This window comes from Maniola hyperantus, chromosome 8, assembly GCF_902806685.2.
Source record: "Maniola hyperantus chromosome 8, iAphHyp1.2, whole genome shotgun sequence".
Classification (NCBI taxonomy): Eukaryota; Metazoa; Arthropoda; class Insecta; order Lepidoptera; family Nymphalidae; genus Maniola; species Maniola hyperantus.
In genome coordinates this window covers 5,738,796-5,766,720 of record NC_048543.1, presented here as the reverse complement: position 1 = coordinate 5,766,720, position 27,925 = coordinate 5,738,796, and the positions used below count along the sequence as shown (strand labels likewise).

General features: G+C 36.3%; 3 protein-coding genes across 4 annotated transcripts; 2 read left to right on the top strand and 1 right to left on the bottom strand.

Annotated features, from left to right (window-relative positions):
• Positions 1-530: 530 nt before the first annotated feature.
• LOC117984479 (serpin B8-like) lies at positions 531-16,604 on the top strand. 2 transcript variants are annotated; one of them, XM_034971107.2, is made up of 9 exons: positions 531-705; positions 2,288-2,382; positions 3,491-3,630; positions 4,669-4,746; positions 12,586-12,808; positions 13,844-13,984; positions 14,846-14,934; positions 15,306-15,740; positions 16,231-16,604. In XM_034971107.2, exons 2-9 carry the CDS (start codon positions 2,291-2,293, stop codon positions 16,380-16,382), a joined length of 1,350 nt encoding a protein of 449 aa, XP_034826998.1. In that variant the 5' UTR covers positions 531-705; positions 2,288-2,290; the 3' UTR covers positions 16,383-16,604. The 2 variants fall into 2 exon arrangements, with proteins under 2 accessions (XP_034826998.1, XP_069356414.1); XM_069500313.1 differs by lacking the exon at positions 531-705 and adding an exon at positions 1,715-1,733.
• On the bottom strand, positions 16,485-19,710 carry LOC117984490 (male-enhanced antigen 1). The gene is made up of 3 exons (XM_034971119.2): positions 19,408-19,710; positions 18,121-18,255; positions 16,485-17,508 (listed from the first exon to the last, which is right to left on the bottom strand). Exons 1-3 carry the CDS (start codon positions 19,597-19,599, stop codon positions 17,380-17,382), a joined length of 456 nt encoding a protein of 151 aa, XP_034827010.1. The 5' UTR covers positions 19,600-19,710; the 3' UTR covers positions 16,485-17,379.
• A 789-nt stretch (positions 19,711-20,499) lies between these two features.
• Positions 20,500-27,784, top strand: Pcmt (Protein-L-isoaspartate (D-aspartate) O-methyltransferase). Its single transcript, XM_034971117.2, has 7 exons — positions 20,500-20,650; positions 21,123-21,259; positions 21,927-22,152; positions 22,548-22,633; positions 23,755-23,832; positions 24,682-24,769; positions 27,647-27,784. The coding sequence occupies exons 1-7, from the start codon at positions 20,596-20,598 to the stop codon at positions 27,658-27,660; spliced, it is 684 nt and encodes a 227-aa protein (XP_034827008.1). The 5' UTR covers positions 20,500-20,595; the 3' UTR covers positions 27,661-27,784.
• The last annotated feature ends 141 nt before the right edge of the window (positions 27,785-27,925 follow it).

The window sequence follows — 27,925 nt, the reverse complement described above, 5'->3', positions numbered from 1 at the left end:
AGTTCTTGAAACAAAAGTAAAAAGTAAAAACAAAAATGTGTATAATATTACATAATTATGTAAGAAAACCGGTCAAATGCGAGTCGGACTCGCACACAAGAAATAACTTTTTTTTTTTTATTCTGGCTATTTTGACATTTTTATTATTTGTTGTTATATATACTCGTAACAATATATTCTATAATAATGTGTAAGTATAGAACGCTATAGCGGCAATAGAAAACACATTTTGGGAGAACTCCATCTATTGTTATCAATCATGCTTCACGAGATACATCATACAGTTCGTTAACAGACAGACGAACGGACAGGCTAAGGGTCTCGTTGGCACTCTTCGGGTACGAAACCCTAAAAATATAACTATGGCGATCATCCTTTGTAGTTGTACCTTAGTAAAATTTAAAGTTACAATACTAATTAGGTAACCTAAGGTTTGGTGTGTGATTTGTTTGGTGTTTTGTCCATCGTAGTCTGTTGACGAGCTCAGAAAGTCAAGGTTGGCTCGGCTAAGGCCAGTAAGTTAGTTGCTTGCGTTGCTTCATAAGTTCATAAGTTGTCGGAGGGGACAGCCGTGCTTAAAAAGGACGTGAAAAATATTTAGTTTTCTACCTACTTATTAATATAATTTAAGATATCGTTATTTACCTACGTGATATTAAAAAAGGTTTTGTTAGTAACTATAGGTATCTACAAGAATACGAATAGGTAAGTGCTTATGTATTTTCAAATTTTATCCTAAAACACAAATAGCTCAGATTCATAAAATATATAATATAATGTAATACATAGGGATAGGGCAGAAAGGTCGGTAAGATCCCTATAGGTATCTGGTTAGAACATTTTTTGCTGCTGTTTCTAAAAGAGATAAAGAGGTCAAGAGAGTAAGTAATTACTATGCGAGTCCAGAACAAGAGTTGTTATGTTTATAATGTTATGTTTATAATACCAGTATTTTATGATAATAATAATTTGAAAACTGACCAAGTGCAAATCAGACTCGCGCACTGAGGGTTCCGTAGTACAAACGTAATTTATCGACATTTTGCACGATAAATAAAAAACTACTTACTAGATCTCGTTCAAACCAATTTTCGTTGGAAGTTTGCTAATGTACATCATATATTTTTTTTTAGTTTTATCATTCTCTTATTTTAGAAGTTACAGTGGGGGGAACACACATTTTACCACTTTGGAAGTGTCTCTCGCGCAAACTATTCAGTTTAGAAAAAAATGATATTAGAAACCTCAATATCATTTTTGAAGACCTATCCACAAATACCTATGGGTTTGATGAATTTTTTTTTTGAGTTTCAGTTCTAAGTACGGGGAACCCCAAAGTTTATTGTGTTTTTATATTTTTGTGTAAAAACCTTAATGCGGTTCACATAATACATCTATTTACCAAGTTTAAACAGTATAGCTCTTATAGTTTCGGAGAAAAGTGGCTGTAACATACGGACAGACAGACATGATGAATCTATAAGGGTTCCGTGTTTTGCCATTCGGCTACGGAACCCTAATAAAAATGTGGGTATAATTACCTACTTAATGATACACCATGTCACGGTAATGTTATAAGACCATGTTGATCACTAACACTGATGCTCTAGTCTAGTTTGTTTCCGGTAAAGGGCTGGCACAGAATGTTTGTTTTATCGGCCGTCTAACTAACCTATGTAGTTAACAAACTTTTTATCTAAATGAATTGGAGCACAAATACTTCGAAAAAGTAGGTAAGTACAAACTCCTATTAAAATAAAAGTACTTACATATTATTATTATTACTAAAAATACTTTTAAAAAAAAGCCCAGTTATTTAATAGTTTTACCTGAAAAGTTTTCCGTGAGTTTTAGAAATGGGTATTTATTAAATGTATTTTTAGGGTTCCGTACCTCAAAAGGAAAAACGGAACCCTTATAGGATCACTTTGTTGTCTGTCTGTCTGTCTATCTGTCATGAAACCTACAGGGTACCTTATAGCTGACATTTGGGGAAAAATCTGAAAACCGTGAATTTAGGGTTAGATCACACAAAAAAAATTAAATTGTGGTCATGAACTAATAATTAGTATTTTCAACTTTCGAAGTGAGTGACTATATCAAGTGATGTATCATATGAAAGGGCTTCACCTGTACATTCTAAAACAGATTTTTATTTATTTTTATGCATCATAGTTTTTGAATTATCGTGCAAAATGTCGAAAAAATACGACTGTAGTACGGAACCCTCATTGCGCGAGCCTGACTCGCACTTGGCCGGTTATTTATTTGTAAACTATCTTTTCAGAAAATGGCTTCGATATCATTGTCGGGTATTACCTTTTACTTAGTAACTCTTTTAGTCATATCCGAGCACGTTCAATGCGACGATGATCCGATTGGGTAAATACTAAATGGATTATTTTACTTGTACAATTTACGTTTCCTGTTAGAAACTAAGCACATTTATTTATTAGTAGTAAGGTAGGTACTCGTAGCTAATGCCTATTTACACTCGATTTTCACACATATTTTGGCAAATTACCATACCTATTCCGTTTTGGTATAATTTGTCCTTTTTATGACGAGTAAATTATATATTTCCTTAGAAATAAGTATAATACCTACGTTGTACCCATGAAATCGTTCAAATCAACATTCATTAATCACGCTTGATATCTGTCTACAAATCACAGATTGGTAATAAAATTATACATTAGTAATTTAAAAAGCTTGCCTTCTTCTTTCTTCCTGGGTTTCTTTTCCACACCTGTCCGTTGTACGTGAATCTGCCTTCTATAAGATACACATAGTTATCTCTCTTAGACCTGCCAATGTAATAAAATAATTGCTACCCATATTGTAAATGCGAAAAGTGTGTTTGTTTATTGGTTTGTCCTCAGGGTCCTCTTTCCCACTGGGCACTCTGGGCACGTGCCAAGGGCCCACGATCGATAGGGGTGCACTAGTCCAGTAGTAGTAGATCACCAAACTATAACCGACCGACCGATATTTTATTACCGAAAATCTAGAACGTGACTTATCTACTTTCTTTGCCTATTCTAAGAAAATAGTACCTACTCTGTCAAGATCATAGGAGCCCCATTGTTCTAATGTGCCTCCAATAGGATAAAGACGGCTCTGTTTGTCCTTCAATAGTTGTCCTATACTTAGTTCAAGGCACATTAGCGTAGAGTCAAAGCAACTCGATGAGAATTCTTCGAGACAAGGCCTGCTTGACACAAAGTCTACATTGCCTCGTTGAGTTATATCAGAAAAGACGCATCACGTTGCTAAGACTCTGCCACAATTTTGCCGCTCTTCTTTTTCTGATTCCTGATCCTTAAAGGTATTAAGGTAAGGTACATTTTTGCCACAATAGGTAAGGCAACTTAACTATGGCACAGCACCAAAATTCGAAAAAATCTTTTGGTCTGTAATTACTAATTAGGTACATATTATGAACGATATAATTTGTCTAAGGGTACTTAATTGTTGGTTTTCATTATAGGATTCCTACAATAACATCGCAGAATATTGAAAAAGATGAATTAGCAAATTCAGTAAATAGTCTCGGTTTTAACTTGGTGACTAAGCTGTTGGAAGACAATGATGACAAGAATATTATAATTTCACCAACTGGTATTGCTGGTAAGAACCTTATTTTGTACCCACTGACCATCTATTTTTCCTTATGCTCACTTATTCGCAAGCTACTTCTCGGAGAAGTAAGCGACCTGCGATACAGAAGTTTTATTGTTTCACTTTGGAGTACCTACTAATGTGACTAAACTTGGGGACCCGCTTTGGGTTTAAATTTTTTTTATTTGCCGTGGTAGAGACGAACGAACAAGATACAGCGGAGATTTGGTAACTGGGATTCGTTTAGCAATCTTTAGATACGGCACTATAAAAATTGTTATAGTTAGGTACTGGTCGCGGTTATAATTTGATTGATGATGATGATTATTACAGTAATTTGTGTTCAAAATTACCTTTACAACTGGGAAAAATATGTTTTTATCGCCAATTTTACTCTACAGCTCGAGTAGGTATAACTGGATAATTAACAGTAGGTAGGTAAGTATTTACTTCCCTACGTAAAATTCAAATCTGTTGATAAAAAAGGGGCAAATCTACGTAAAGAATGAGCTAAAATTTTAATATTAATTTGATAGTCTATAATTACGATATAAAAATTGCGGAAGAATCTAGGAGCCCACTGCATTAATCCAAAAAATCTCTACTATTATATGATTAATGGAAAGAGGTTACGAGTCACGACTCACGACCCTCGGCAATGAGGAATAGGTACGACGCATAGATAGCTGATGACATTATCTAAACTTAACATTTTTTTCAGAGCTGTGGGTAATCTTATATAAAAGGAAAAGGTGACTGACTGACTGATCTATCAACGCACAGCTCAAACTACTGGACGGATCGGGCTAAAATATGGCATGCAGATAGCTATTATGACGTATAAGCATCCATTAAGAGAGGATTTATGATAATTCAACCCTACAACCAAGGAGGTGTAAATTGAAAAGGGGTTTAAAATTTGTGTAGTCCACGCAGACGAAGTCACGAGCATAAGCTAGTTTTAATTAATTTGCATACAAATAATGGTTTATTTATTTATAAAATTAGTTTTATTATAAATACCTACTATAATATGTTCTCTTTCAGGTTTACTCTCAATGGCATTGTTGGGTAGTGTCGGTAAATCATACGACGAACTGGCTAATATCCTCGGATTTTCCCAAGGTAAGCAGCGATCTGCGCGAATCGCGAATAGACATTGCGAACCACACGTCACGTTTGTCACCTCATTTTTAGGGTTCCGTAGTAAACAAGGAACCCTTATAGTTTCGCCATGCCCCTCCGTCTTCGGTTAATCTCTCTGAGATTAACACGCCCCCCCCCCCTTCTATCAGCCAAATGGTAGTATAAAGAAACGTGAAAAAATTCACAGCAGTAGTAAATATAATCAATTTTAAAGGAAAACTATCATGGCTAAGTAGGGTTCACAGGTTAAGGAGTTATATGTGTTTTTCGAGGTTAATTATTGTACGTAGATATTATGAGTTGCATATTAGTGTATATTATAGTTTTATTGTATCTATCGTATTTGTGATTGAATTGTGACTACGGAACCCTACACTGCATGTGGCCCACCACGCACTTGGCCGGTTTTTCTTAGATAATATCATCTACTTATTTAGGTACGCATATTTTGACTTTACTTAAGACATACCTACCTATTTATTTTTCTATTTTTGCAAACGCTTCGCCTTACTCAGAACGTTCACTACTAAACTATTTTTGGAATAAATTACGGTTGTCAGTAAAGTAGGTCTATAGACGATAGTAAGTACCTACTGACATTCGGACTACGTTATTGACCACAAAGTACCTAGGTATATAGTTTTCCTGTTGTAAAGGTAACTATTAGCTATAGGAAAATAGTATAGTACTAGGTTGTAACTTACCACATAAACTATTGTGTTACTTTATTACTAGTCACCTACTATAGCTACTTATATTAGACTAGCTGATCCCCGCGGCTTCGCCCGCGTAGATTTAGGTTTTTAAAGATCCCGTATAGCCTATGTCACTCAGGAATAATGTAGCTTTCTACTGGTGAAAGAATTTTTAAAATCGGTTCAGTAGTTCTAAAGATTACCCCCTACAAACAAACTTAACGACATTACCTCTTTATATAATATAATACAACGGGCCGTGCAGCAGAAATCGTAATATTTTAATTTCGCCATAACTTCAAAACCAAACGTCCAATTTTAATCATTCAAAGACCAAATATTATCTCCATAAACTGTTCTTAGTGATGAAATCATTTATTTTGATAAGGATTAATAGCATGAGTAAAATAAACGCGTTTAAATGTAGTCCAAAAAAAATTCAAGATTTTTAAATAAAAAAATGGTTGCTGTGCCTCACTCGACATAGATGGGTATAGTGTGTCGCGGACTTTTTTGTAGATATTTATCTACAATTAATTAGAACATTTTATGGTTCTATCTTTTATAGTTTAGGCAGCGTACGCAAAATAAGTAACTTTTCTGGTTGATTTTTTACACCTTGTGTCCGAAAAACCCAAATATCTTACGGAACCCTATTTTTTTCCAAAATAAAATATAGCCTATGTTACTCGTGGATAATGTAGCTTTCGAATGGTGAAAGAATTTTTAAAATCGGTCCAGTAGTTTTTGAGCCTATTCAGTACAAACAAACAAACAAACAAACAAACAAACAAACAAACAAACAAACAAAGTTTTCCTCTTTATAATATTAGTGTAGACAACTAATAAAATATAGTAAAGTTGCAATTTTTTTTAACCTGCAAAGCCAAATATTGTAAATCGAATCTTTGAAAAGAGCAACCGCCAAGTTTGTTGCTGGTTTTTTAATTCTGGGTAAGAAGGGTATTTCTACTCGTAGATAATTTTAAAATCTAGGTACCTATAAGAGTTATTTATTTTATTACATTTTATTTGCTTCGGCTGCTGCTATAGAAAATTTTGAGGTGTATTATGATAGAATTGATAGATTGCAAGGTGACTGACTGACTGATCTATCAACGCACAGCTCAAATTACTGGTTGGATCGGGCTGAAATTTTGCATGCAGACAGCTATTATAACGTAGGCATCCGCTAAGAAAGGATTTTCGAAAATTCAACTCCTAAGGGGGTGAAATAGGGGTTTGAAATTTGTGTAGTCCACGCGGACGAAGTCTCAAGCGTGAGCTAGTGTATAATTAGGTGGATTTTATTTTGTTTAACGCAAACTAGTTGTCGGTGGTAGTAAAGCAGATGACCAAGTTAAGTATAGGTAGTAGCTGGTAGGTACCTACATTAAAAACACTGTTAGGCTAGCTTTTTTCAAGCACGTACTTCAAAATTTCGTACAGGTTCTCGGGCTATAACTATGAGCATTGAGCTCATAAAGATATTTATTGGTCTCTTTCTAGCCCACTCCAGTCTCCACCCCGCAAACGTAAAACGTCGCGAAATATTAGTATACTACCCTACTGTTGCTACTGGTTGCTAGGGGATACCGGGTAGTGTCGCGACGATTCCCATCAGCTGATGTAACACTCTGCACTTAGTCATGTCAAAACTGGATGGGGAACGGAATTTGATGATCCAGATCAGGGTTGGCATTAGAGTTTTTAAACAAATATTTAAAACATGCGTTTCAAATAAACTGATTTAAAGATGTGTAGGCGTGTCAATGTTATAATAGGTTTTACTGTCATAGATTCCGTGAAAAGAAACGTTGCATGAAGGAAGCTTTACTCTGTGAAAAGAAGCCATCTTGGATTAGCCGGCAGAGTTGGATTTTGACAGACACGCGTAGGTTGTCAGATTCAGAATTCACTCTAGCCTTTTTATTAGAATTCAGATTAGCTTAGGTAATTCGAGATAGGTAGCTTTTAGCGTGAATAATAATGATCGTGATATTTAATTCTGTGATTGTGATAATGTAGAATGTTTGTGTTAAATCGTAACCTTAAAGTAATTCTAACCTTTAATGCTATCCGGTGACTTTGTCTGCAAAGCACTATTAATAATGTTCGCGTAGTTGTTAGACGAATGTGGAATATCAATTATATTGGTGAATATTAGAGTAATTCGTGAGTTAACGTTTGGCTCAGTGGATAGATTATTCTAAGGACATCCGTTAAGGTTATTTCTGCAAACGCTAGTAATTTAGAATGTAATTGGAGATATACCGGCAGTTGAGATAATGACTAGTTTGAAGTGATAGTTTAGTGTGATAGTAACTTGAAGTTAACTTTGATAGTACCCGCTTTAGAATCGTATGACCCGGTTGGTAAAGAATCATTTATGACTCTCGTGTAATGTTGAAATGGATTAGACAATGAGTTGCCCATGAGATCGAATAGCTTACATTCTACCTGGTTTCTGTTGATCGCTTATTTGGGTGGATAGTAGTCGTGGCGCGTGTGGCGCACGATGCTATGGTGTTCTGTATGCAGATGTGCACAGAGTGGAGAAGGTAGAGCTATTGCGATAGTCTGAATTAGTAATGAGAAGTCAATTATAAGATCTGGTTTAGATCGTAAGAGAGTCAATGCAATGATCCTTTTAAGAGCGTTCATGAAGTTGTGATTAATTACCTTGAGATGATTAGATAACGGAATAGGTCGTGATTTGATTGAGAGGTTGCAATGGCAATTGCGCCCTAATCACACGATGTAGTGTTTAGCTCAGGCTAGCTAGTTTAGAGTGAGGTGAGGGGTCGCTGTGAGGGGTGGTTGGAGGCGACCTAGGTAGGGTTAGGTTAGGTTTACCTCGTTACCTGGCGTTGATAGTTTCCCTGTGCTATACGTGAGAGTTTCCATGATAATAATTGAGGATAGTCCATGTAATTTGATAACACAAGAATATCGTTAGTTCACATATGCGGCCTGGTTCATTTTAAGAAAGTAAATCCCGACTCATCCAATAGGTTGTTTAAAGTGCTGAGAACTAATTGTAAAGATCATTGATTAAAGTACCTAGTGGTTAATTACTACGTTCTGATACGTTCTGATGTCGGCTGAGGATTAATAATAATAATTATCGGTCATTCTCCTTCCTATTTCTGATGTACGTGACTAGCGCGCCTACATCAGAAGTGGGATGAGCACATGCCCACATTTTTGAAAGTTATGCCCACAGTTTTGCAAATAATGCCCACATTAGCCTGGTTTATAAAAGGATAAAGTTACGAGAAAAGATGATATTAATTTGTTTAAAGAAGAAGAAAAGTTTTCCAATTTTAATACCCACAATTAGGCTTTGTTGTAAAATTTGCAGAAAAAGATTTCGGGGTTTTATATGAGAGTTAAAAGATCCTTAATATTTCGGATTGGACTCTCACTGCCTCTGAACGTGAAGAGTAGTAAATGGTGTGTGAAATGATGCTTTGTGTAAACCCCGTGATGCAGTGCATGTTGGTATCTATCTGGTATGGAATACTGGCAAGTGTGGTGTAGTTGATCGCAGGACTGGCCTATGCGAGTCAATGTTCTGAATCAGACTACGGTTTGACTATGACAATGTTGACTGTGGTGTAGTTGATTGAGGGACTGGCCTATGCGGGTCGATGTTCCGGATCAAACTACAGTTTGACTATGACAATGATTATGACTTTGATGGTGAACTGGGTGGCAAGTGAATAGTCTAAGCTCTAACACCCTTATTAATAAAAAAATGCTTACTTCAAGCATTATCCTAAGCTACACTTGGACTAGTTACTTCCAGGACCAACGTAGTATTAACAACGTTATTAATAAATATGGAGCTACCTGGATTTAACAATGCCAGCCTTCGGGATGAAAGCGTGCACGTGTGGCTGCCCCTTTTATTGAAAAGTGAAAAGAGAGAGTCAGCGAACGAACTGAATGCTGTGTGTGACAGTGACAGACGATTTCTCTACCTGGACCTATAACTGTCGACAGTATTTTGGGTTCGACTTGACTTCACAGCGAGTTTACAGCTGATAGCTTGCACCGCCATTTTTGTTTTGCAATTTTAACCGGCTTTCCAAAAGGAGAAGGTACTCAATTCGGCGCGTTTTTGTAAACCGATTTCTCCGAGGTTTCTGACCGATTTGCATAGTTTTTTTTTAATTAGTAGAGGAAGTTCGCGAGACGTTACCATAAAAATGTTTGGATCCAACTATTTAATCCTGACGCTGCAAGAGTGCTGCACTCCTAAGCCATGGGACTTTGGAAAGTATTGGTGGCAATTACTTAATTTATTACCCAGAAAATGTTTCAGTTTCACTTCATATTATCAATGAAATAATCTGAATTGATCTTGTAGATCACTTCGTTTGTGGCAGCGTGTGAACTTACGACATTCCACACTGATGGATGAGACGCTGACGGGATGTGTCCGGTCCGCTTCAGTATGTTGTTAGTTGACGTAATGGACAGATGTGACATTGAGATCATGACTAAATGGATGACCTTTAAATTGTGAAACATCAGGGACTCTCGGTCCATGTGTGTGCTTGTGTGTTGTGGGACTTGGTTGAAGGAACACACTGCTTGCAGATGTTATGTTATAGTAAGTTCATGAGTCTATCCTGGTAAGGAAGTGTCCTTCCAGATGTTATGAGTCTATCCTGGTAAGGGAGTGTCCTTCCAGATGTTATGGAGTTTATCCTGGTGGGAGTGTCGTCCGGGCCAGACTCGTAAGAGTTGGTTGAGGGGACACACTTCTTCCAGATGGTGTGAGTTTATCCTGGTAAGAGTGTCGTCCGGGCCAGACTCGCAAGAGTTGGTTGAGGGGACACACTTCTTCCAGATGTGGAGTCTATCCTGGTAAGAGAGTGTCGTCCGGGCCAGACTCGCAAGAGTTGGTTGAGGGGACACACTTCTTCCAGATGTTGTGGAGTCTATCCTGGTAAGAGAGTGTCGTCCGGGCCAGACTCGCAAGAGTTGGTTGAGGGGACACACTTCTTCCAGATGTTGTGGAGTCTAGCCTGGCTGGAGGGATGCACTCGCTCAGTCCAGATGATGTTCGACCCTGGTTGAGGTGTATCGTTCGGGCCGCACCTGAAGAGGTCGGTTGAAGGGATGCACGCGCTTGCTCCAGATGTGTTAGATGAATGGACAGTGTCGTCCGTGCCAGATTCTTATCGGTTGCTTGAAGAGATGTGCTCGTCTTGTCCAGGTTGCACGCTTTTGTTGTGACATGCGTTGGTGACATGTTATGGTTGCGACATGCTATGGTTGCGAAGTAATTTGGTTGTGACATGCTTTGGTTGTGTTATGCATGCTTTATAATATGTAGTTTTGTGCTTGTGCTGATCGTCAGGATGGACGAGCGGATGTTCTGACGATTGGAAATTGTTTGTGCTTGATTACTTACTAGCTCCCGTGGACGGTCGCATGTCAGAATGGCCGTGTAGGCGTGTCAATGTTATAATAGGTTTTACTGTCATAGATTCCGTGAAAAGAAACGTTGCATGAAGGAAGCTTTACTCTGTGAAAAGAAGCCATCTTGGATTAGCTGGCAGAGTTGGATTTTGACAGACACGCGTAGGTTGTCAGATTCAGAATTCACTCTAGCCTTTTTATTAGAATTCAGATTAGCTTAGGTAATTCGAGATAGGTAGCTTTTAGCGTGAATAATAATGATCGTGATATTTAATTCTGTGATTGTGATAATGTAGAATGTTTGTGTTAAATCGTAACCTTAAAGTAATTCTAACCTTTAATGCTATCCGGTGACTTTGTCTGCAAAGCACTATTAATAATGTTCGCGTAGTTGTTAGACGAATGTGGAATATCAATTATATTGGTGAATATTAGAGTAATTCGTGAGTTAACGTTTGGCTCAGTGGATAGATTATTCTAAGGACATCCGTTAAGGTTATTTCTGCAAACGCTAGTAATTTAGAATGTAATTGGAGATATACCGGCAGTTGAGATAATGACTAGTTTGAAGTGATAGTTTAGTGTGATAGTAACTTGAAGTTAACTTTGATAGTACCCGCTTTAGAATCGTATGACCCGGTTGGTAAAGAATCATTTATGACTCTCGTGTAATGTTGAAATGGATTAGACAATGAGTTGCCCATGAGATCGAATAGCTTACATTCTACCTGGTTTCTGTTGTGATCGCTTATTTGGGTGGATAGTAGTCGTGGCGCGTGTGGCGCACGATGCTATGGTGTTCTGTATGCAGATGTGCACAGAGTGGAGAAGGTAGAGCTATTGCGATAGTCTGAATTAGTAATGAGAAGTCAATTATAAGATCTGGTTTAGATCGTAAGAGAGTCAATGCAATGATCCTTTTAAGAGCGTTCATGAAGTTGTGATTAATTACCTTGAGATGATTAGATAACGGAATAGGTCGTGATTTGATTGAGAGGTTGCAATGGCAATTGCGCCCTAATCACACGATGTAGTGTTTAGCTCAGGCTAGCTAGTTTAGAGTGAGGTGAGGGGTCGCTGTGAGGGGTGGTTGGAGGCGACCTAGGTAGGGTTAGGTTAGGTTTACCTCGTTACCTGGCGTTGATAGTTTCCCTGTGCTATACGTGAGAGTTTCCATGATAATAATTGAGGATAGTCCATGTAATTTGATAACACAAGAATATCGTTAGTTCACATATGCGGCCTGGTTCATTTTAAGAAAGTAAATCCCGACTCATCCAATAGGTTGTTTAAAGTGCTGAGAACTAATTGTAAAGATCATTGATTAAAGTACCTAGTGGTTAATTACTACGTTCTGATACGTTCTGATGTCGGCTGAGGATTAATAATAATAATTATCGGTCATTCTCCTTCCTATTTCTGATGTACGTGACTAGCGCGCCTACAGATGTATTGTGTTTAGTTGTTAACTAATATCAACTTTTTTAAACAAAAATGTTTTGTTTTAAAAAACAGCTTTTTTCAGCCCTGATCCAGATATAATTACGCGCCATATACAGACTGTCACGGCATGAGTAATGAGCGGTTAATTAACACGTTTGTTTGTCTGTCCGGAACAAATCTTGTAATCGATTTATCATCCAATTTTCATGCGTTAATAGAAATGCCTATTTTTTATATTACATAGATGTAAAAATTAATCGAGCGAACCACGAACTTTTCGGTGGGCTGCTAACGGCGTTGAATGACAACACAACATCAACGAAGACAATGTTCGCCGACGCGGTTTTTGTGGACGACGATTCAAAACTCCGTGAAGAATACCGTTCTTATTTGGAAAGAGTGTACAAAGGCGAAGCTCGGGAGGTTGACTTCGCGGACAAAGAAAATGTGAAAACTTTGATAAATGAGTGAGTTCAAGAGCCTGAGACATGAGTCCTACTTACATATTTTATTATTTTCAAATACTTATAATCCTATTTTTAGCGTTCGGTATTCAAATAAAAACCGAAACAAACGATCAGCGCACACCACGCGCACACTGAGCAGCAAAATGTTCGACCAGTATTCATTGATAAATGCTAAAACTAAAATCATAACTAAACAAGAGTTCAAAATAGCGTGGAAGAGATACACATTCTTGTTGTTTTCTGTATCAAATTAATAAATATTAAATATTTCAACATGGCCGCCATAAAAATTATAAAGTACTAGCTGATGCCCGCGACTTCGTACGCGTGGATTTAGGTTTTAAAAATCCTGTGGGAACTCTTCAATTTTACGGGAAGAAAAGTAGCCTATATGTCCTTCCCCGGGATGCAAACTATCTCTGTACCAAATTTCGTCAAAATCGATTGAATGGTTGAGCCGTGAAAAGCTAGCAGACAGACAGACAGACAGGCAGACACACTTTCGCATTTATAATATTATAGTATGGATTATATTTTCTTATACGATGGTACAGATAACAGAACCCTTCATGTCCGACACGCCCTTGACCGATTTTATTCTTAAATGTACTTACCTACGAAATATTAATATTGGCGGTAGCTGTATACATGCATATCCAATTTTTAATTGTTACATTTGCCACGGTAGTCCTAGATTTTATGGTTCTTGTAGTAAAGAAATCGTGCGGTGACTTTGGAATTAGGTACAAAGGCAAAATTATATTGTTCTACCAACGTATTTTTCTTGAAAGCATTTAAATATTGCGGAACTGTACCGTCCTTAAAACTTCTTGAATTCCTGACGTTTGGGTTACAGTGTTTACGCCAGTAGGTAGGTACAATAAACATAAAGCCATTAACCCCGATCCGTAAGAAATTATATAAAGTGCGCGCGCGGGTGTATGGTTTGCAGGAATCGAATTACCGGTATTTTTTCGTAGCTTCACCAAGTACCGTTACCCCTTGTTCCATTGATATGTTTTATCTTTTCTTCAGATGGGTGAGTAACCAGACGAGCGGGAAAATATCAAACTTTTTAAAGGAGTCACTGCCAGTTGACACTAAGGCTGCTTTGCTGAGTGCAATGTACTTTAGTGGGCAGTGGGAACATCCATTCGTCCCGGAGTATACTTCGTTGTAAGTTATTTACATGTTTAAGGGGGGCAGGGGTCAGACCCTGCGGAAAATATTGCAGCTTCTATAAAAAGTCATATCGACTGAACTGACAACATGTTCTATCAAAAAAATTTTACGATTTCACTTTATGCTATTTCGTAGTTATGCAGTGTCATAATCTATAGGTACTCCATCCATGGAATAAAGTTAATAAAGCGCTCTCTCTGTCTAATCCCATACAAAAACAGAGAGAGCGCTATAACTTCATTCCGCGGAGAAGTTAGTATAGCACTCTCTCTGTTACATACCCATACAAGTGATAGAGCCAAGCAGAGAGCCAAGTTTTAGTTTGGAACAAAATATACTAAAGCATGTAGGTACACTAGCGAGGCTTCACATTCACACTGGCAGGCGTACAGAATCACTGAAGAAAACTGAATGGCTGAAGAAAACACCCCTGTTTTCTTCCTTCTTTTCCTTTCCTTCCTTTCTTTCCTTTTCCTTCCTTCCTTTCCTTTCCTTCCTCCTTCCTTAATTCCTTTTTTTTAATTTTACAGCATAGAGGAAAACCCCTTTTCCTCTATGCTGTAAAATTGGAATAGTACCGGTTGCCAGTTAATAGTCGATATTATATGTATTGATTAGATGAATTCCTAACATTATTGTATGTAACAAAATAATTTATAATCTATACTAATATTATAAAGAGGTAATGTCGTTAAGTTTGTATGTAGGGGGTAATCTCTGGAACTACTGAACCGATTTTGAAAATTCTTTCACCAATAGAAAGCTACATTATTCCTGAGTGACATAGACTATATAATATATACGCGGGCGAAGCCGCGGGGATCAGCTAGTAATAAAATATTTTTACAATTTCAGTTTGGAGTTTAAAAAGCCTAAAGAAATGATAAGAGCCGAACTCATGTTGAACTATGGAAAGTTTGAATACATTTACTCCCTAGAAGACGGTAAACAATTTCAATACTTAGTACATAATATTATATTGTGAATTGACTTAAGTACCCAAACGCATAATTATTAAAAAACAGTGAATGTGCATTTTAATAATGCACAGTTAAATATAACTTGCTTTGATGGCGAAGGAAAATATCGTGAGAGAGTTCTCAAAGGTGTGTGAACTCTGCCAGTTTGCACTTAGCCAGCGTGGTGGACTATGGCCAAACCCTTCTCATTCTGAGAGGAGATCTATGCTCACTAGTGAGTCTGTGATGAATTATTATTTATTTTTGTAAGTCTTAGCGAGTAAGTTTTTTATTATTTAGATTAAAGCCGAAAGTAGTTTTTTTATTAATTTAAAATTATTTGTTTTTGTTTTTAGAACTCCAAATGATTGCACTACCTTACAACGACAGTACCACGAAGATGTATGTCATAAAACCTCGCAAGCCGGATAACATGACCCTTGTCGAGTTAATTAATCGTTTAAACTACACTACTATCAATAATCTGATTAACCGACTCAATAGCCACGTATGCATAATCAGATTTCCCAAAATGGACCTAACGTACAATGCTAATTTAGCGGACCCATTCAAATCGCTGGGTCTCCAGTCACTATTCAACCCCGGGCAAGCAAACTTTGCCCTGATGATAGACAGTAAAAATGTAAATAAAACCGAGGACGAACTGATAACAAGGATAAATGACGATGAAACATTGGAAACGAAAAATTTAAGAGAAATTATCGATGCTCTACCGAATCCGGGCGTATATATAGATAAAATCATACACGACGTCAAAATTACGATTAATGGTGAGTGGTAATTTTTATACCAAATTTTATATTTTACTAGCGACCTGCCCCGTCTTCACACGGGAAAAAAACTATTCTGATTTTCGCCACATAGTTTTTGTGTAACTAATTGCCTTTTACACTAACTAACAAACTAACATTAACTAATTTACTTTTACATTACATCACACACACATACATGCATTACAGTTCTCGGCATAAAATATTGTAGAGCGTTGTCTCTGTCGTTGAGACTGACAAAATGTCACATAGGTATGAGTGACATACAACGCTCTAAGTCGAAATCTCATTCTAAAGGTCGATGTCTATTATTGTCTGCCGCGTACTGTACTTTTACATAGCATCACATTCAGATCACACATACGCATACCACATTTTTTATGCATGGATGTTTGGTTCCAAACAATATTCTGAGGCCATTAACCTTTTTTTTTATTCCTATACAAGCTATATTAGCATTCATGAGATTTCTTTGTTTAAATTTCAACAGAATATGGTACAGAGGCAGTGGCAGCGACGGGCGCATTCTTGGCTAGGACGGCCGAGCAATTCTATGTCAATTCACCATTTTTCATGTTCATCAGAAATGAGAAAACTAAACTTGTCACATTTAGCGCCGCTATATTTGACCCACTTAGTTGAAAATTTGTTTGTATTCAAACTGTAACTATTGTGTAGGAATAAAAAAAAAACTTTATTAGAGTAGTTTTTAACTTTTTGTTTTTTATGTAAAAAAAAATATACATACATAGTTATTATGATATTCGAATGTGCATTTACTTGTAACAGATATCTTAGAATTATAAGAATATTGTAAACTTTAAACATAACCAAAATAAAATATATTATATTTTGTGAAAAATCCTTGAAAGTATTTTAATATTGGTGCTTTTTAGATATGGCATTCTTTTGGATGTTATATTTTTATGGTTACATTCGATACCTATTGAATTTTTTTTAAATCTGTAGTCTTTGCTGTCAAAGAAAATCATCTCTTACGGCGGTTACACACTCATTCGATCAGTCTGTGAAAATATGTTCCGAAGTGGTCAAAGAACTATTTGTATGGTAGCTTATGACATTATGACGTAGATATTTTTATATCTGTATTTTCACGGATTCAGATTGGATGAGTGCGTGGTCGCTCTTAGAGTTCTAGCAGCTATATGCAGACTACAGACTTTTGGATGGCCAATTCATTTATTTTCATAGATTGTGCTGTATTGCAAAATAAATATTCCTGTCTGAAGTTGCAACATGAAGGTCTTGAAAGTCATGAAGGTCAACATTAAGGATTAAATACATAAGCCTAGCTGACATTTGTTTTTGTACAATGCACAGTACTACACCTTGTGTTCAGATTGGACTACTTGTTTTGCAAGCATTTTAACTTGATGATAACTATGATAACTATTTAAACTGAATAAAAATCGCATCGCCTTTCTTACAGTTACACATACAATTTACATAATAGTGATTGATCCATGTCATGGATAATATCTATGGCTAATGTAATGAATAATTAAACAGCACACTTAAGCACTAAAACAGTTCATGGCAATCAGTGAACCAAAATTCTAGATGTAGAGACCTTAGCCAAATTAAGCTTCTGCAATTGGTACATTACTATAGGCCTGATTTATCTTTTACCCCGTATTTTTTCTATCCTGTCATTGAGTGTTTCTTTCCACTGCTCTTCCGTTACACTCTGTGCCCATTCCGGGATAGAATCTTGTGGTAGTGCGAAGTCAGCCATTAGTGACATCACCTGAAATTTAATCAGTTTCCTATTATTATTTACTTAATGATAGCCTAAAGTTATAACATAGTTTAAAAACTGATAGACGATTGAGAAAAGGTGCTTGAATGAACCTAACACCAGAAATAACACTGTTGGCAGATCCCCCACTAGGTGGACAGACAGAATCAAACAAGGGACATCATCACCATTGCAGGGAGCTGCTGAATTAGGAGTGGAGAAGACAGGCGTGTGGGAGTCTACAAAAGACCCATGTCTAGTGGTAGATGTCTATGAGTTGATGATGATGAAGAACGTTTCCAGTTTAATTAACATTGTATGCTACAACTACAAGGAACACCTACATAATTATGTAACTGTCTAACAGTACTAGCAGGAAGTGGTGGTGGTGCTTATTAGAAAAAGGCTTATCTCCATCAGTAGACATCTGCAGAATGACAATGATGAAACTGATGCTAATTAAAGGGATGCTCCAATTCTTCTAATTAGAAATGTTGGTTAAAGTTTCTCTAGTCTAATCAATGCGTATGGCAGATAATAATTTATATGGTAGACATATAATAATTTATACTAATAACAAGGCAAAGGTTAGTAAAAGATACAACAAAAATGTTACACTACCTGTTGTGCTCTTTCATTGTCCATCTGTATGGGGTCAGTGGCTCTCTGTACATTCCACACTTCCCTAGTTAGAGCACTCTCCATTGGCTCTATTGGAAGCACATTGTTTGGAGCTGTCTCTTGTGTTCCATTATTCTGAAAATTTATTTAATGTTACTAATTTTGTAGTAATCACAAAAGCCCAAAATAATTTATACTCTATTAGGTTCTTATGTTACAAACACTTCTGTTATCTGATATAACCTTAAGCCTTTTTTCAAAGGCAAAAGTAGTTCAATCAGAACTTAAAACATGGCAGTCTGTATAAAATTACAAAAAAAATAAAAACCGACTTCGTTACATAAACACTAAAAACTGAAAAATAATTTAATTTATTACCGAATATATTATGTATACAAGAGTTAATATAGTTCCATAATAATACTTTTTGGTGCCGGTGCCAATTAGCTTTAGCTGCGCGAATCGTCTAGACTTCATATTTTTATGGGACTCCACAATGGCACCTCATTGGCACCGACCCCAAAAAATATTATTATGGAACTATATTAACTCTTGTATACATAATATATTCGGTAATAAATTAAATTATTTTTCAATTTTTAGTGTTTATGTAACGAAGTCGGTTTTTATTTTTTTTGTAAAAATTTTTTATTTCACAATTTTTAGTGGCCCCATGAAATTATGCTATGACTGGTTAAAAATCTACTGTTTACTAAGCTATTACACTGATCGCGAGCAATTTACTCTTATCCGTTGAGGAGTTCTAGTATCTATCTTCGAAGATGTTCATCAGATCTTCACCAAATTGAAATGGGACCAACTTTGAAGTATACCCTTTCAAACAAAAAAAGAATTTTCAAAATCGGTCCAGGCGTTTTTGAGAAATCGGGGAACATACATAAAAAAAAAAAAATAAAAAAAAAAAAAAAAAAAGATTCCGACGAATTGAGAACCTCCTCCTTTTTTTGAAGTCGGTTAAAAAGCCAAGGACTCCTAGCCCTGCTGAGATCTTTTCTTGGACTTCTTCTTGTTGACTTCTTGTTCAGATTGGACTACTTGCTTTGTGATCACTGTAGGTATTGTGTACAACAGCTGAGAGCTGCGTCCAAGAGCAGACCATTACCTAAGGTCACTTTACACCAAAAAGCGAAGCATTTTAAGACTCCCACAAGGTGAATGGACGGTTTCAAACGAGTCACTCGGAACCACGAACACTAGCACCAGGGTCCTGTAGACCTATCCGTTGAATCACTTGTGACGACGATGACACTCTTAATTATTACTTACTTCGATATCGTCATCACTTTCATGGTCTGTAAATACAGCTTCCGGCCCTTGTGGTAGAGGCTCGTATCCGAAATGCTCGTTTTGCTCTTCATCACTATCGTCGTGGTTTCCGTTAGCCATTAATTCATTTCGCGGCGGTGGAATTAAGTTTTGTGGGGAATCATCTGGCGGATCCGGTCCATCGCACACCATTGTTGGGGCTGTTATCAAGTGTTTCTTTGATGTTATGATATGTGATATATAATAGTTGCCGGTGAAAGATTTTCAATTTTAATGGTTTTAAGATTTCTTCATAACAAAAATTTGAGTATTTTTTTAAACATAGAGTAGAAGAGTAGGTACAGTGGGAAGCAATGTACTCTGTGGTGGGAAGCTGAGGCGAACCAAAGAGAATATAATCACTACGAGGCGAACAAGCACGAAAAAGGCCTATATGTTATTGGTCTGTGAAAAAGGCTATCTTGGCGCGTGGTGAACACAGAATACATTGGTGGCGACATAGAGATCGAAAATCAGAACTAACGTTGCGGTCAAGTGTCCCCTTTGTTATTGTTTGAATATTCTAAGAAGATTCTATTCTAAGCACATTCTATGCCTTTGTCTGTCAATGTCATTCAAGTGCCGAGAGCATAGATTATCTACTATATTACGCCGAGAGCCTTGTTGTCGTAGGTAAAGTCCCCTTAGAGCTGTCTTGAATATATATGATTTAAATAGATTCGTGGATTTAAACTCTACTCAAAGAATCATCTAAGCCTCCTATGTCGATGACCTGCACAGAGTACTTTTAACATATGATGACCTGTCAACTGCCAAAAACAAAAACATATACCTATGACATATACATATACTATCTCTATGATCAACATATTCAATAAATCTCCAAATGAACTCCAATGTCTCCAATAAATATTCAATAAAAAAAAAAATGAAAATTGTTAGAGTCTGACGTCTGTGATCAATAAGTGTCAAATATAATAAAGGCCTTAAAAGACTGTTATCCAGGGCCGTAAAATAAATTTAAAAAATAATATATAATAAAATATATAATTTTTCACCCGGTTTTTCTTCGCTGATTAATCAACAAAATACATACCATAGTATCCCTATTAATCTGTGATACATACGAAAATAGGGTTCCCATGGCGTAAGATTTCTATTTCTTTAGGCATTTTAGTTTTAGCGAGTATGGCGTGGAGAAGCCACGGAATAAACAATGCCGACTTGGTTCGCAATCTCAGAGGTAAATAGAAATATTTTCATTTTACTTCCTCGTTATACGAGTTGAAGTTACGTTGCAGGCGCTTCTCAAAATCGTTTCATAGTGAGGTTCTGCAATATAAAAAAGGGCCAGGCAAAATCTCAAGTTTCTAGACCCAGCGATTTCAGCTGCATGTTGATATCAGTCAGTCGGTTTCTCCTTTTAAGTATTTTTTTGCCTATTTTAATTCACAAAGAAAAAAGAATATGCATAACAGGTAGAGAATCGCGTTTATAATTTTTTTGATAGTGATTTAGCTACACTTCAAAAAATATTTAGAGAATTACATTGTTGTGTATTCTTTTATATGTATACAGAGATAAAATATTATGTTTGAGTATAACTAACTAAGGTTTTATATATATAGCCTACATATATAGGAAACCTTAGTTATTTATTCATACAGAAGTTCATAAAACTTTTATAAACTTGAAGTGAAATTTTTATATTTTAGCAAATGGCATCATAAAAACGGATGCTGTGGCGAATGCAATGCTAGCTGTTGACAGAAAGAATTACTGTCCACACGGCCCATACCAGGACTCCCCGCAATCAATTGGATACTCTGCTACAATCAGTGCACCTCATATGGTTAAACCTTGTCACTTTTTCGTATCTTAGGGTCTTTCCAGGCTTGACATAACTACAACACTGACAAAAATAAATAGACTCAATCCATGCTAATCCATACTAATATTATAAATGCGAAGGTGTGTCCATCTGTCTGCCTTTCACGGACCATCCGTTCAATCGATTTTGAAGAAATTTGGTACAGCAATAGCTTGCATACCGGAAAAGGATATAGGCTTTTTATCCCAGAAAACCAAAGAGTTCCACGTTAATCCACGCGGGCGAAGTCGCGGGCATCATCTAGTATTATTTGTAGTTATATTAATGCAAAAGTGTGTGTCAGTCTGCTAGCTTTTCACTGTTCAATTGTTTAACAATTTTGATGTAAGTTGGTACAGAGATAGTTTGCATCCCTGGGATTGGACATGGGCTACTTTTTGTTGTGGAAAATCAAATAGTTCTCACAGGAGTTTCAAAGGCCCATCTGCTTGACTGAATTTGGAGGTTTCAAAGATAGCTTTTATCCTGTAACACAAAAACTGCTAAAATACCAAATTTATTCATCAGACAAAGTTTATTTAGTTTATTGGGTAGAAGTGAAACGGGCCCTTAATCACTAATTTTGTATGAGAAGTTTTCTGTAAAGTAAGGTAATACAAATTGTGATCAAACTTTCTGCCTTTTTTAGCATGCTCATGCATTGGAAAGATTAAGTAAACAATTAATGCCGGGTGAGAAGGCCCTGGACGTAGGTTCTGGATCTGGTTACTTAACAGCTTGCATGGCTTTCATGCTGGGAGAGACGGGAAGGGTAATTGGTATTGAACATATATCTGAGCTAGTGACATTGGCAACTAAAAACATCAAGGCTGATAATCCAGAGTTACTGACCAAAGAAAGAGTCAAACTTATTGGTAAGTTATTTGATACAATTTTTTTGTATCAAATAAAATTACTGAAGTGAAAACTTAAAAGTTAAAACAATGAAATAATGGGTTTTTTCGGGGTTTTGAAATTAATTGTAGTGTAAAAAATTGCATATAATTTGTAAAATAATAACGTTAGTTTACTTTTTACATCCATCAGCAGTCTAAGCACTATAACAATTAGCATATTGGTGACCGCAACCTTGAAGTTTTCACCCATCCCAAAACCGCCCAAACCTAAATAAGTTTTCACTTCAAAAGTTCCCTATAACCTAAAGCTATTTAAGTTTAATAATCATTTTCGCCTTTAAATTTGGGTTTCTCTTTCTACTTTATTCAAATTTAATTACAGTTTCTAGCAAATAATTTGTACATGACTTTAGTTGGTGATGGACGTCAAGGCTACCCTGCTGAAGCTCCATATAATGCAATTCATGTTGGAGCGGCTGCTCCTACCTTACCTCAGGCTGTAAGTACAGTTGTTATAAATTAATTAATAACTTTTAGGGTCGGAACGTACGGGTTGTTAAATAACTGCAATATGGCAATGTGAGTGAACGCACATAATTTTGGCATACAATTTGGTATGATCAATCCAGGGGGCTATTCACCTAGCGTTAGGTTTCAATATTTAATGTACTTACTTACTTACTTAGTACTACTTACTTAGTAACATTAACATTATTTGTCAAAAACCGGCCAAGTGCGAGTCAGGCTCGCGCAATGAGTCTTCCGTACTACAGTCGTATTTTTTCGACATTTTGCAGGATAATTCAAAAACTATGATACATAAAAATCTGTTTTAGAATATACAGGTGAAGACCTGAAAATGGAAAATACTAATTATTAGTTTATGACCACAATTTAATTTTTTTTGTGTGATGTGACCAGAAATTCATAGTTTTCAGATTTTTCCACTAAAGCCAGCTATAAGATCTACCTACCTGCCAAATTTCATGATTCTAGGTCAACGGGAAGTACCCTGTAGGTTTCATGACAGATAGACAGACAACAAAGTGATCCTATAAGGGTTCCGTTTTTCCTTTTGAGGTACAGAACCCTAAAAATTGTATGGTCTTTTTAGAAAAATAACAATGTTGTAACGTATCAATAGATTGCAGGTAGATTGATTTATTTATTACTAGCTGCCCCAGCGAACTTCGTACCGCCTAACAGTCGATTCAAATTTTTTAAATTTTTCTCTCCGTAAGAACCATCCTCGTACTTCAAGAAATATTATAAAAAAAGAATTAGCGAAATCGGTTCAGCTGTTCTCGACATTAATTTTGGCCATTAGTAATTTTTCAACAATTGATAACATAGAAATATGTTCCTTGCTAAATGATAGATTGAACATTGAAATTGAAATTTGAAATTGTAGGTTCATACTTGAAATTTTACTAAAAAAAAAGTTGTGCTAGGAGTAGGTACGACAATAGTGTATAATAATAGACGATAATAGGTGGGGTTTGAACCGCCGACCTGTCAGGATTCAGCCCACTCCTGTAACAGTTGAGCTATTGTGGCTTAAGAAAATTGGAAAAATGTATTAAATTAGTAGGAGATTCTACAAAATGTACTTTATTGCAGCTTGTTGAGCAACTGAAGCCCGGCGGTCGACTGATTGTTCCTGTGGGCCCAGAGGGAGGTGAACAGCATCTCACACAAGTATGATTTGTATACACTAACTAGCTGATGCCCGCGACTTCGTCCATATGGAATTAGTTTTTTATGAATTCCGTGGGAACTCTTTGATTTTCCGGGATAAAAAAAGACTATGTCCAGGTCTCTAGGTCTATACCCATGCAAAAATGACGTCAATCCGTCTCACCGTTGCGACGTGATTGAAGGACAAACCAACAAACAAACACTTTCGCATTAATAGTTGGTACAATTATTGCAAGTGTGTCTGTCTTTTATTCATAAGTTAGGTTTAGCTTGCAGTGGTTGTACAGATAAATAAAAAAGGCTCCTTTTAAATCATGGCAATTTAAAAAAAAATTAGTACATGCATAAATGTTCTATACAGTCACGAAAAATAGCTAGTAAATAATAAACTTTAAGTACTAAGAGGAGGAACATTAACCAAACAAACAATGAAATTTAGTGGACACATTCTCGAAATTAATATCTGTGTTTTCCAGATTTCTGTTATATCCAGCCAGTGTAACTTTGAGACTACACATTTTTAAGAAAATCTGGTAAACCAGACATTGGTTTCTCGAACATACCTACTTTATTGAATATTGAATTTGATTGGTTAACTAAAACTAAAGATAAGAACTAAACGATGTTTGTATGGGGATTGCGTTAAGGAAATTTCTCTTGGCGGGACTCGAACCCGTAACTATCTGGGTATCACTACCAGACTTGACTGATTCAGCTACAATTCATCATGATCAACCCGTCGACAGCTCTCTACAGAGCACACGTTTTGCCCATAGTCTACCACGTTGGCTGCGTGCGGCTACAAAGCTACAATTTGTTACCAACTTATTTTAATTAATTTTATTCCAGGTGGATAAGGCACTCGATGGTACCACCACAGTAAAGAAGCTAATGAGCGTAATCTACGTCCCCCTGACGGATAAGAACCACCAGTATCGTGAGTGACCCCTTGCTACTATACTGGTAATCTGCACAACAATTACGGTGGTCACAGCAATCACCTACTTTGCTTCCTAATTCATAAACTCCCTGTGATTTACTCTTGGTCGCTAACACAGAAGCGCTTGTGTACATAAAAGTATATGACATAATATTATGTATTATATATTATATATTATATATCTATAGTTGAGCCATTACAATCGTGCGAACTGTGTCATAAATAAATCAGTTTTATCGACCTCTCGCTCGCACTTACAGGCATTATGGTACTGGAACCTGATGCTCTGGTGTGTAACCAGTAAAAAAACTGGCCAAGTGCGAGTCGGACTCGCGCATGAAGGGTTGCGTACTACAACCGTGTTTTTGCAAAACTATGATGCATAAAAATAAATGAAAATCTGTTTTAGAATGCACAGGTGAAGGAAGACCTTTCATATGATACCCCACTTGATATAGTTATCTTACTTCGAAAATTGAATATATTAATTATTAGTTCATGGCCACAATTTAATTTTTTTTGTGTGATGTAATCACAAATTCAAGGTTTTCAGATTTTTCTCCGAATTTTTGCTATAAGACCTACCTACCTGCCAAATTTCATGATTCTAGGTCAACGGGAAGTACCTTGTAGGTTTCTTGACAGACTGACAGACAGACAACAAAGTGATCCTATAAGGGTTCCGTTTTTCCTTGTGAGGTACGGAACCCTAAAAAAGGAGGATTTATCGATAATAACAGGTTATAAAGAGCGAGGGAAAGGTTAAGGAAATACCGCGTCGCTCCAGCTACCTGTGTCCAAATGGCATTCATTATCGATAGCGACTTCTGCAATATTCTCACAAGTCACAACCCTATGACCGTAAAGATCTATGACTCAGTTCGCACGTTTGTATTGGCTCAACTATAATTATTGTTTAAGTAATAAAATTACTGAAAGCTCTATCATAAGTACCAGCACTTTACAGACACAAAGTAACACCGTGTTATATACATATTTGATTTGTTTTGCTGAACATGAGACTGATAATAAAAGCGACGGAATTATAAATATTACATTTAGCCTAGTTTATTTATTGTTATTTTAAGTTTAAGTAAAATCTGTATTGACTAATATACATTACAATCAGATATGACTATTATGTGAGACATCGTCATGAACTAGCCTGTTTCCTTTTACTACAAAGCATTATGTATAAATACTACTATTTAGACACTGATAAAATTAAAGTAGGTACCTACCTTCTATAGAAATATATGTCTCTAATAATAATTTAATTGACGCCTTTCATTCATTGTTTTTTGAAGTGTAGTCTTTAATGCATCAATTTACATTTTTTCATGCCATGACATTATCAAAGTATTTTTGATGTTGCATATAGAAATTTTTTGTTGCCTAAGCTAATCCATTACGAATGTTGTCAACTCTCTATGAAAAATTTAACTATATTCTATCCGCAGAAAAAAGTAAGTGACAGAGACGAAAATCTTAGTGGGCGTTAACCATTTTGTGCCACCAACGAATCACAAACATGTTTTGAAAAAACAATCTAAATTCAATTAGAAAACTTAGATTCGTATGTGATTGGTTGGTGGTTCAAAATGGTTAGCAACTACTGAGATTTTTGTCTCTATTATTTGTATGAGATTACGTACCAGAGAGAGCCTTATACCAACCTCTTTACGCGGATAGAGTATAGTATAGAGCATTTTTGAGAAAGGAATCGCCATATATGCTCTATGTGGTAACGATCATGTCAAAAGTACGATCTTAATCCTTGTAGAGAGAGCCAGCTCGTGCCAGACCTTTCTTATTTTAAAAAAGGTGAAAGTTTCTCTGCATATTGTCCCAAACACTGGGAGGAACGTTTGTTTGGATCATGTTGTCTTTGGGGGACAACAGGTAATAAAGGTGTAAAAAATCTTACGGTAATAAAGGTGTAAAAAAATCTTACGTCTAAGTATAAAGTCTAATTTTTTAGGGTTCCGTACCTCAAAAGGAAAAACGGAACCCTCATAGGATCACTTTGTTGTCTGTCTGTCAAGAAACCTACGGGGTACTTCCCGTTGACCAAGAATCATGAAATTTGGTAGGTAGGTGGGTCTTATAGCTGGCTTTAGGGGAAAATCTGAAAACCGTGAATTTAGGGTTAGATCACACAAAAAAAAAATTGTGGTCATGAACTAATAATTAGTATTTTCACTATTTGAAGTAAGATAACTATATCAAGTGGGGTATCAAATGAAAGGGCTTTACCTGTGCATTCTAAAACAGATTTTTATGCATCATAGTTTTGAATTATCGTGCAAAATGTGGAAAAATTACGACTGTAGTACGGAACCCCCAGTGTGCGAGCCTAACTCGCACTTGGCCGGTTTTTTATATTTTCTACGGAGTAGTATTAGAAATTACGTCATGCATTGCCAGGCACTGGGAATCCTGCCAGACACCCTTAACGTTAATAATTTATTTTACTTTAAAGGTGGCAGGGGGTTGCCACCATACCTGCTAAGTGTCTAGCAATGTATGATGTGATTTCTTATACTATTCTGAAGAAAATATAAAAAAATTATACTTTATACTTTTTTACACGTTTATTACCGGTTATCTCCCATAGCCGTCATGATCCAAACAAACGTTCCTCCCAGTGTTGGTGACAATACAAGAGAAACTTTCAGCTTTTATAAAATAAGGAAGGTCTGGCACGCGCCGACTCTTAGGCCATTATTGTAAGGATAAAACTGGTACATTATACATGTATTTAAACGCTAAGAATCCGGGTAAACCGTACTTTTAACACGCCAGTTGAGCCATAGAACAAACATGGTTCGTACTTTATCAAAATTTATGCATTATAATTAATTATTGTTCTAGGTCCATGGAGCTAAGTTGCCTTTGTATAGTATATTGAATAAAACTCCAGGATAAAATTCAATTCCTTTTATTTGACTCGATGATTTATTCACAAATTGACTATTATTTTGTAAGTTACGGTCAGCTCACACTCAGCAGCAAGAATATAAAAAATACCAAACACAAAAAAATCTACAAGGGATTATCTCTTGCACTCTATTTTGATCTCTATTTCAGTTACGATTTAGTTCAGTATTAATTTATCAATGAAACTGCTCAAGCATTTTGCTACTCAGTTTG

Bases quoted from the DNA above. Each gene is read 5' to 3' on its own strand.
- LOC117984479 (XM_034971107.2), top strand. From the start codon at position 2,291: ATGGCTTCGATATCATTGTCGGGTATTACCTTTTACTTAGTAACTCTT. The intron at 2,383-3,490 runs GTAAATACTAAA...TTTTCATTATAG, and splicing joins TGCGACGATGATCCGATTGG to GATTCCTACAATAACATCGC. The intron at 12,809-13,843 runs GTGAGTTCAAGA...TCTTTTCTTCAG, and splicing joins GTGAAAACTTTGATAAATGA to ATGGGTGAGTAACCAGACGA.
- LOC117984490 (XM_034971119.2), bottom strand. From the start codon at position 19,599: ATGGTGTGCGATGGACCGGATCCGCCAGATGATTCCCCACAAAACTTA. The intron at 18,256-19,407 runs GTAAGTAATAAT...ATAAATTTTCAG, and splicing joins AAAGTGATGACGATATCGAA to AATAATGGAACACAAGAGAC. The intron at 17,509-18,120 runs GTAGTGTAACAT...ATTAAATTTCAG, and splicing joins ACAATGAAAGAGCACAACAG to GTGATGTCACTAATGGCTGA.
- Pcmt (XM_034971117.2), top strand. From the start codon at position 20,596: ATGGCGTGGAGAAGCCACGGAATAAACAATGCCGACTTGGTTCGCAAT. The intron at 22,634-23,754 runs GTAAGTACAGTT...ACTTTATTGCAG, and splicing joins CTCCTACCTTACCTCAGGCT to CTTGTTGAGCAACTGAAGCC. The intron at 23,833-24,681 runs GTATGATTTGTA...ATTTTATTCCAG, and splicing joins GTGAACAGCATCTCACACAA to GTGGATAAGGCACTCGATGG.